General features: G+C 37.0%; 1 protein-coding gene across 1 annotated transcript in view; it reads left to right on the top strand.

The window, feature by feature from the left end:
• The first annotated feature begins 2,816 nt into the window (after window positions 1–2,816).
• The window catches only part of ranbp9 (RAN binding protein 9), a 30,221-nt gene continuing 23,006 nt past the window's right edge, over window positions 2,817–10,031 (top strand). Inside the window, exons 1-3 of the mRNA XM_085389522.1 lie at window positions 2,817–3,459; window positions 6,722–6,833; window positions 9,775–9,827. Of these exons, the coding sequence (XP_085245648.1) occupies window positions 3,243–3,459; window positions 6,722–6,833; window positions 9,775–9,827 (382 nt within the window). The 5' untranslated portion in view covers window positions 2,817–3,242. The remainder of the gene's footprint in view (window positions 3,460–6,721; window positions 6,834–9,774; window positions 9,828–10,031) is intronic.

Here is a 10,031-nt window from a genome sequence, read left to right as displayed (position 1 = left end):
CGTGTTTGAGCTGCTGAATATAAGATGAGAACAGAAAATATCCCTCTCTAAAAAAAATTATTAGGATAGAATAAAGAGCTTCAGTTTATAGATGAATACATTTTCCACCAATGGTTTCAAATCCGAGCTTTCATTTCTGTTGCACTATTATTTATTCATTCATTTGTTTAAGACACTGAGGAGCTGTTCCCAGCACAATTTGTACCCATTCTGCTTCTACAGCACACGTCTTGCTGATGATAAACAGCCAAGGCCTAATGTGTGTGTTTTCCAGGGGATGTGAATGTGAGCAACTGCTTCCCTACAGGGAGCGTAACATCATTTCAGATTCCTTTTTAGTGATGCAACGAACATTCCCACATGTTGGCGCGAGGGACATTCACAGACCATGTGAGCCAAACAAAACAAAACAAAACAAAACAAAAAACCCTTTTCGTTTATAACAGTGATCAGAGCTGCTGGAAACACAAACAAGACAAAACACGATCTTTAAAACAACTGTTTTTAGTTCACGGGCAGGCATGAATTATGTATTATTGCGCAGTTGTTTTTTTACTTTCTGTCTGTGTGTGTTTTGACTGAGCTGGTTTCCTTTAATTTAACTATTAAAATATCAACTAACAGGGCTGGATTAGTGCTGAACTACACAGAGAGGCCCCAGACAAAAATATTCTCTGTTAATTAATAGGTAATTTGATTAGCTGCATGTCAGTTTAAAGTTCAAAACTCTGATGCTAAATACTATGTACTGTAATGTTTATAGGCCCTTTAAAAAATACAAGTTTAGGGAAAAATTATTACATAAAAAGTCCACATTAATCATAAGATACAACTTTATTAACACTAAATTTAAAAACCACCTTTCCTTAAACATCGGCTACATAATTACCCCTCACTGTCTCGGCCTGTATTTGTACAGCCACCATCCATTCCAACCACCTCCCTGATTAGCCCATAACATTTTCTCACAACAGGAAAACACTGCAAAATAGCAACGCAAATGGTAAGAGGTCGTCTTTAAATTTACCTGATAAATTCATAGTACACATTGCACATTAAATTCGTGTTTATTTAACAGTTAGTTACTACATGAAGCACAGTAAACTCTGAAGAAAGTGCTAATATTTTTTCAGAGAAGGAAAAGACACTTGTACCTAGTGGAGGCCGGGGTTGGTGAAAGGGATTTGGTAAAAAATGCAACTCACTCCGACCTTAATCAAGATTTTGAACTTTTTGTTTATACCCTAAACGTAGAATCATTAGTATCAACCTTTACTCCACTTTTATTACCTGTGCAATCGACTACATGTTGCATTCAGTTACTGTGTGCAAGTTACATGTGCTGTAATTATGTTTAACTTCTGCCCAGTGAGGCTACCAATATGTATCACCGGGGCATCACTGTTTACAGTCTAGCAAAAATAGAAATACAGAGATGTAAACTGAACATAAGAGCAATTTGATTTAATAAACTTCTTCATGTTAACAAGTATTTAATAAAACATCTTTTATAAAGTAATACGGGTTCAGTCTCGTTCACAGTACAAAAAATCTATATAAACAAATAAATGTATTTTAATGAAGCAAACAGTCATTGATATGATGTAGTAATTAGATGTCAATTAATATTTAAAAAATTGGCAAATTAAATAAGATTAGCACCAATAACCCCCTGGCTGTCAACATGTGTGAGACTGCAGGCAAAAATAAAAATGCAATTAATGTGCAGTACACTGTTAATAAACTAGAAGAAGGCACATCTATAGATATGTTACTTACACACTGAACTACTGTAATTAATTATTATCAAGCTTCTCTATAAGCTCTCTGAAAATCCTTCAAGTGAGAGAAATGCTTCTAATGTTATAGAGTAGGGTTTCTGGAGGACTGGGGTTTTTTATTCATGTGGTTCCGTAGTGGAGTGGTGTACATGTTTGACAAACAAGTGTAAGATACCTGGTTTGATTCCATGAGGAAATGCAAGGTGAACTGAACCAGGAGTCCTGACAAGACCCCCCTTTGGTGTTCTGGGTATTTGGTAGCCACCATGGCCCAATCAATCATGCAGTGCAATTGGCCATGGTGACCACTTTTGAATATGGTGCAGCTGAAAGTAGCTTTTTTTGTCACTTATGATCTCTCCATGCTCCTCTTTTCTGGATTTCCTTTCCATCAGTCCCCCTACTTGATCACCACAGATAGCTGCCCTTCCCCAAGCCTGGCTTGAAGTCTCTTTTTTGTTAAACAAGAGTTCTTCCTTCATTTGGTTGCCAAAAGCTGCTTGTATGCTTGTTTATATTATTAAAACCGAAATAAGTGATGCCTTCAAAGGGTGGTTAGCACCTGCACCTTGTGTTCAAATCCAGCCTTTCCTGCCTCTCCTGTATGTTCTATGTATGTTCTCCTGCATGTTCTCCCTGTGTCTTTGTGGGTTCTCTCTGGGTATTCTGGCTTATACCCAAAGTAGTGGATATGGTTAAGTTAGTAAGTGGTAGATAAAAGAAAAAAAAAAACTTCCACAAATAAGACCATATAGATTTTTCACCTTACACTGTTATAGGATATTAAAAAGAAAGACATATAATTAAGTGTAAATCTAGTTTATAAACATCAATAATTAAAATGTAATAATAATGATAGAGCTTAAAAACTGAAAACAATGATGATGACAATAATCATGAAGACTTGCTGACAGTGTTAACCTTGTAATCTACTGATAAGATAGTTTTTAGCTCATTCTGTGTATTTTCTTCACATTCCCATAGGAAGTGAGTGGAGCTGTTTTCAGCCAATCAGATCAGCGGATAATGCTCCGACAACAAACAAAAGATCGAGGCTAGCCGAGCTCATCATACTTTGTCGATCCGTCTAGGCTAACGTTAGTAGTTACTTTGCCCCCAGCACCGACTAGCTCCCTGTTTTTTTTTTTTTTTACTTCTTTGCTCAGATCCCGTGGGGCAGTCTCATCCTCTTGTTTCTATTTGTGTTTTAGTCAGACCTAATGTCAACCTGAGTCATTTTCAGCGATCGCTTCGCCTTTGCTGGCCAAGCTAAACGCGTTAGCCAGGTTAGCTGCTCGGCTAACCAGCTCTGGCTGCCTCTGCAACAACCAGCGAAGCCAATTAGCTTAGCCTCCTAGCTTGCTAGCTTTGCTAACTCCCCTTTAAAACTTGACACTGACGGACACAAGTGGCTCTGGCTTGTTGCTGACAAGCCAGTTTACTAAAACTCGTGTCGTAGCCATGTCTGGACAGTCATCCGGCGGTGGGTTTCTGATGTCGGTAGTTGTCCACGGAGACTCGGCTCTGAACGAGCAGGAAAAGGAGCTCAATCAACGGCTCCGACGGCTCTATCCGGCCGTTAACGAAAACGAGACTCCACTTCCCCGATCCTGGAGCCCGAAGGACAAGTTCAGCTACATCGGACTGTCTCAGAACAACCTCCGTGTACACTATAAAGGTATGACAGAAACCCTTAATCGGGAATTTTTGTACTTGTGTTACCAAATGCTAACGACATGTTAGCTTAGCTTGACGGTTAGCGGATCAAAGCCAACTGCCGTTGAGGCTAAAAACAAAGTCTGCTAAGCTAGCAGCTTCACCAACAACAAGACAGAGGACATCTTGCAACCCGACCAGCTGGCGAGGTGTAGCCACAGCCAAAATTGACCTACTAGCTTGTTAGCTTTCCTGCTACCTTGTGAGACAGCTCGTCAGCTCCATTTATAGTCACCGGGAAGCTTTCACGACAGACAACCTGGCCAACTCTCTTGTGAAATATATATTTTTAAAAAACATCCTTAGCCAAATTACATCTGATGGTTTGGGTGCCAAAATTACAACGTTCAGTGTTATCCAAAATGAACCAGAGCTTGACAACCCTCTGTTAGGCTAATGTAACATTATTTTATTTATTATTAATTGTCAGGAAATGCTGTGTCAAATATCGTGATTATCCCGGTCAGAGGCTCTGCTAGGCTTCCAGTGAAGTGGCTAGTGTTGATACGATATGCAGAGATAGTTGGACTAGTTTCTATCTAGAGGGCTTTTTCTCTTTCTTTTCTTTTTTTATTTTCTGGTGCAGGCCTACAAGAAAAGGCTAGTGTGTTGTTGTTGTTTTGTTTTTTTTTTTAAAAAGGTGCAACTGCTTCCTGGGTGTGTACTGCTATTCTGTGTCTGTCTGGCCCTCTGCACACACGCTTCCTTGTTGCAACTAGAATGTTCTGCCTTTGTGCAACAAATCCACCTGAATTTCTTACAGCAGCTGCAACTTTAACATTCAAACACTGTAAAACTTTTACATGTACTGACCTCCAGGGAGCAATTCTCCACTTACTGAACAGTTTATTCTAACAGCAGTGTTAAGCTCTAAAATTCAGGCCTTCTGTGATTAACCATGTTTTAACAGAATGCCATAGTTGTAAATGGAAACCCTTTGAGTTTAGTTAGATGGGTTTTGGTTCCAATTCCAAATATAAATTCTCATATAAAACCCTCTGAAAAGATTGTTCTGTGAGTTCTACTGAAACTAAATGTCAGCTGTGTCCCAAGGCCTACCAGAAATGTAAAATACATTGTAATGTAAAATAGCAAATACTTTACAAACTGACATGTCAGTTATGTAAAAAAATTTTTTTAATTAAACATATTCACATTTCACATGGTTAAATGCTAATATTTAGTGGTATAGTTGGCTAGAAAATGAATAATTCTTTGGTGGGTTAAGATTTCGTTTTGGAAGATTACATTTATCTGACATTTTATGGACAAAAGCATTAATTCTATATTTGAGAAAATAATGTTTCATATGTTAATACAGTAATAACAGAAAAATGTCATCAGAGCAAGAGAGAATAGCATTGGTGTTACTCAGTGATATAATTCACATTTGTACACCTCACACCCAAAGACTGTTTTAAACAGCTTTACTGTGCAGAAGTTTGTATAACAGACAATACTTAAAAGAACAGTAGAAAATCTACACAAGAAAAGTTATTATTCTGTAGACACTGTGTTACCAATTAACCGCTCTGTAATAATGTCTGTAATTAATGATAATGATAATATTAATACAGGTTATTTGTAATCTCACTTAATAATTAACATGGTCTTTGTTTTTAGTCAGTACTGATTAATTTATTGATCGGTTCATTTACCCGACTCTAATCGTTTAGCTATTTTGGTTACAGATGAATACGTTCAAGACTTGTGTTTGCCAAAAATGGAAACCACTGTTAATTCTGGGTTCAGAAGTGTTCTTGTAAGCTGATCATCTTTAAACTTTATATAATTATAAAGATTAAATGATTGAGTTGACTAATAAATTAATGTTTCATGTAAAATTTTAATGATCGTGTTTTCCTGTTGCTCTTTCAATCTGGGAGCCATATTGCCAGTAGAAAATTTGTAAAATGGAGGTGAGGTGTTTACTTCACTTGATCTACATCTAGTATATATTTCCTTATATTTGAATGTGGTTCTGGGGTATTTGAAAGAAAATAATTAACTGTGATAAGTAACCAAGTGTCTTTATTAAGACATACAAAAGCATTTAAAGAAATCTTTAAATTATGACAAATTGTACTGTAAACTCAGGGCCTGTATTATGGTCTAGACATACATTTACAAATGTATGTTGTTTTTACATGAAGGCAGTCAGGTCAAATGATGCTGCTGTTTATTGTTTATATCCTACATATAAAGAACCAGCCATTAAGTAAATGTATTGGATATTGTCAGATATTCTGTTGGCAGCATACTGAGAATTTCCCTCTCTAATGATATTTAGAACCTTATTAATAAAACCAGTTTATTTGACTATCTATTGTAATAACTAAACAGTTACTGAGTAACATACAGCAGTGTAAACATGTGATTTATAACCGTCATGGTGCTGTTAATAGCTCTACACTGTGGCTTCATGTTAACCTTAAAGACTGAGATTATGAGCCGCTCAGATTTAAGACGTTTGGAGTGACAATCTTCTCACCAACGACACATCTTTTGCTCAGGTGTGTTTATAAAAATGTCACCTGGTATATCAGCATAATATTTCTGTATTGTTCAGCCATAGTGATACAAACCTATATATGTTTTATAGTATGTTCATCCACATATTCGTAATGGCAGACCATTGAATGTGGAAAGTATGTAACCATGGAAAGTAAATTATGCAGTACTTACAAGTAAAATATGCACCTCGACAAATAGTGGGACATCCAGTATTTTCCTTGAGGCTGGTTTTATTTATAGATCCAAACTTGGGTTGTAAAATTTTTATAGTGTAGTGTCTCTGCAGAGTCCTTAGCTCTCTTCTGGTCCAATCTCAAAGTAACTCTGACATTATTTTCTCTGTATGTGTGTGTGTATGTATATATATATATATATATATATATATATATATATATAAATAAAAATTGTTGGTTTTTTTTGTTTTTTTTTCATTGGTGGGTAAATCTGCTAGTGAGGTGAGTTTTGTGCTTCTCAAACGTTTTGATCCGACTTAATGATTGCTAGCCTTTGCGATTTAATCCCTTACACAGCTTCTCATGGCAAAAAACCCTACATACATCGTAAACTGGGCTTTAAATTAAAGTGGTATTTGGTCCTTAGCCAGAGTAACTGCAGAGAAGCCTCTGCGTCTTGGCACTCAGCACATGTATCTCATGAACTATAGTCATTTGTACTAACTGCGCACTTCTGTGTTTTACCGCAACCTAAAGGTCATGGAAAAACACCCAAAGATGCTGCATCAGTGCGGGCCACCCACCCTATCCCAGCTGCCTGCGGGGTCTACTACTTTGAGGTGAAGATCATCAGTAAAGGCAGAGATGGGTAAGAGCAGCCCTAAACATTCCAGACATACACATTACTTTCAGCAGTGTTAATAGTTTGGGCTCATAGATGACAGTGAGTGGTTCATAAGCTGGTTAGGTAAACTGTCGAAAAAAATTTGAAACTAGCAACCTGCAACACTGCAAAAAAAAGAATGCAAAAAAATATTTGTGGTTATTTTTGTTTGAAACTAGACAAAAGCAATAAGCAGAGGGACCATGAAGAGACAAACTTGTTCTTAGGTGTGCTGGCCCACTCAGTGTATCAAATAATAACCAATAAAATTACCTCCAATTTGATCAAACTTCTTTTAGAGTAAAACATTTAATAGCAAGCCTGAATATAAAACTGATTAAGAGCCTGCAATGTCTTCCAAAAAATAAGTGCAATTTTGCCCCATTCAGCAAAGCTACTCTCATTACAGCAATGCACAAGCAGCTCATTGTCAGATGCTGCTCCTCACTCTTCTCTGAACAGAGCAAACGAAGAGAGAGTCATGTCTGCAGCAGGAGAGAAAGATGCTGTGTTCACGAGGAAGTAGTGGCAACTGTTCATCTAAAAGTAGGATGCAGTCCATGGTGACAAATATTGTTGTCATATAGACTGTATAAAAGATGGGCACAGCGCTGCGGTCCTAGAAAATGAAACCAGTCAAAGTGCCTTAAAGCTGCTTTCTTTTTAATGGCCACCAGGGGGCAACCCTTGTGGTCACAAAGGGACATTTTCTAAGTTGGTGTCGGCAAAAATGTGAAAACAAAGTATTCATACCAGGCGTTCACAAACCAGTGTGGGACCCACAGTTGGTACATCCAACCTTTATTCCGTTTGCCTGGTGTTGGATGGTTAAAGTTGCAGAACAGCTCAAAGGAATCGGTAAATGTAGCAATAAGTTCGAGACTAGGTGACCAAGGTGAGAGGGTAAATAGTTGAACACTGGGGGGAAAAAAACCCCCAAACAGTCATAGGAATGAAATTGGCTCTACCAGCTGTGCATGCTGGTGTGTTCATGTATCAGTATGTAAATGGCAAACTGCACGTTTGAGTAATAATCCAGGACTGCTCAATGTCACCACCTTGACGTGCTTATTTAAGGATGTTGGCATTAAACTTGTAGTGCCCTTGTGCTGTGCACTAATGCTCATGCAGCAATGCTAAGGCATGTGAGGTTGAGAAAATGAAAGAACAGCTTTTTCTGTTTTGTGGTTGTTTTTTGGTTTTCCCTCAGTCATGCCTGTGACACTCATTTATCATGACTGATGAACTTCTCATTGGGAATGATAAACCTTTTGTTGTTGTTTTTTTACAAAGTGAATAGTTGCTGAAAGCATAAAGTCCAAATAAGTGACAAGTCTAATCTGGGTTTACATGAGCCATAATCCTGCAGCGTTTTGCCTTGTGGAGTGTAATTGTTGTTTGGTCCTATGAGAGTGGGAGGTTGAGATAAAGCAGTTCAGTTTCTCTTCTCTAGAAAGTCCTGATTTTTTTTTTTTCCTCTTACATTGTTTTGTGTTCAATCAGAAATGATTTAAATTATGTCCTCCAGTTAAATTCATTTTTATTCTCCTTTTATTCTCCTTTGGGTCATGCCTAAAATTCTTAAAGGGTCTAAATGGCCATGTTTGGGAGCGTCTTTGTAAAACTTCCTAAATAATTTCATAAAAAATATTTAGGAAATTATTTTCTAACTGTTCAAGACTCCAGCCTGTAAACTGTAATGAATTCTTTGGATATCCATTATCTTAAAAGTCACACATCATCATGTTTAGGTACCACATGTCCTTTACATCAAAAAGGATTTTAGAAATTCGTACGAGAAGACCGCAAAATAATGAACATGATTAAAATCTTCAAAGTGCCTCAGGTTCATTCGTAAGACATCAGGCATTCCCTGGTTGTTTGTAACCAGTTGGTCATGCTTGACCCCAGATAAGTAAAAAAGTGTTCACATTTAACTGAATTTCTATAATGGTGTTTGGAACACACAAGGATAAATATGTGTTTCAGAAGTTCAAATGTTTAAAACATTTTCAGAAGTGGTTTTTAGAACATAGTTGGACTAGCAGCTTTGCTTTACATCTCAATTACTCTGTCACTCCAGCACTACAATCAGAGAGAAATGCATGCATCTCTACTAACTTGTGATTATTCTGCTGTTTTCATTATTTCAAGTAATAATTTTTGAATTCAAATATAAGAAATAGGATTTGGTAAATGATTGCTTTAAATGTGCCAGAAAAATACATCTAAATCTGTTTTCTTGGCTCAGAATGAGCCGGGGGAGGGGGGGGGGGGGTGTTCATACCACAAAGGTAGATCTTTTTGGGGGAAACAAAATTATAATATGTTCAATTAAGTTAACAAAATGTGTATATTAAAAAAAACAACTTCATTACATTGTGTGTGTTGAATATTCCTTTGTTTATAGCCTTTTTTGAGGATGCCAAATTTGTAGGGGTTTGCAATTTTTGCATAGATCAGCCATGCAATGAAAAAACTTGATATATAAATCAGTGGCAGCTTCATTCTCTTCATTACTAAATGAAATGTTCTATGTTTTTTTTTTTCTTTCTTTTTTTTTTTTTTTTTTTTAACTTCAGATCTGGTGACTACATTTACAATCCCATGACATTGAATTGTAATAATTTCTGTTACTCATCAATAACCACATTAATGTTAGCTTTTGCCCTCATTGAACAATGTTATGGTAGCCCTTGTCATGAACTTAAATTATTAAAAAATAAATGACATTAACCTAATTAGACAGACACCATTTTGAAGAGATTACGTATGTGAGAAATTGGTGTTTACCGTGTTGAATGTAGCTTGACATGAGCCATGTCTGTCTGTGGTATGATTGACTTCAGCTTACATGTGTAAAATGGCTTCTTCAGTCTCTTTCTGCATAAACGCACAGCTTAACTCTCGCCTGTCTGTCCTACAGGTACATGGGTATCGGCCTCTCAGCTCAGGGTGTAAACATGAACAGACTCCCTGGTAAGTTGACATATTTTGTGCATTTGTTGCTGCTGTCTTTTGGTGTCTTTATCTGTTATATTCTACACTAGATATGTCTGGGATTTCTGTGGGTGTCATCTTGTCTGAACATAACTACTAGAGATTAGATTTGGATAAACTGGTTGGAGCCGTGACTGAGTCTGTTCATTGTGGTTGTTAGTTTGAGAAAAAAAAGAAAAAAGA

Source organism: Rhamphochromis longiceps, linkage group LG18 (assembly GCF_057381845.1).
Source record: "Rhamphochromis longiceps isolate RC_006_pf linkage group LG18, R_longiceps_female_GT1.1, whole genome shotgun sequence".
Lineage (NCBI taxonomy): Eukaryota > Metazoa > Chordata > Actinopteri > Cichliformes > Cichlidae > Rhamphochromis > Rhamphochromis longiceps.
The sequence above is the reverse complement of the archived record's forward strand: the minus strand, read 5'-3'. Positions and strand labels throughout refer to the sequence as shown.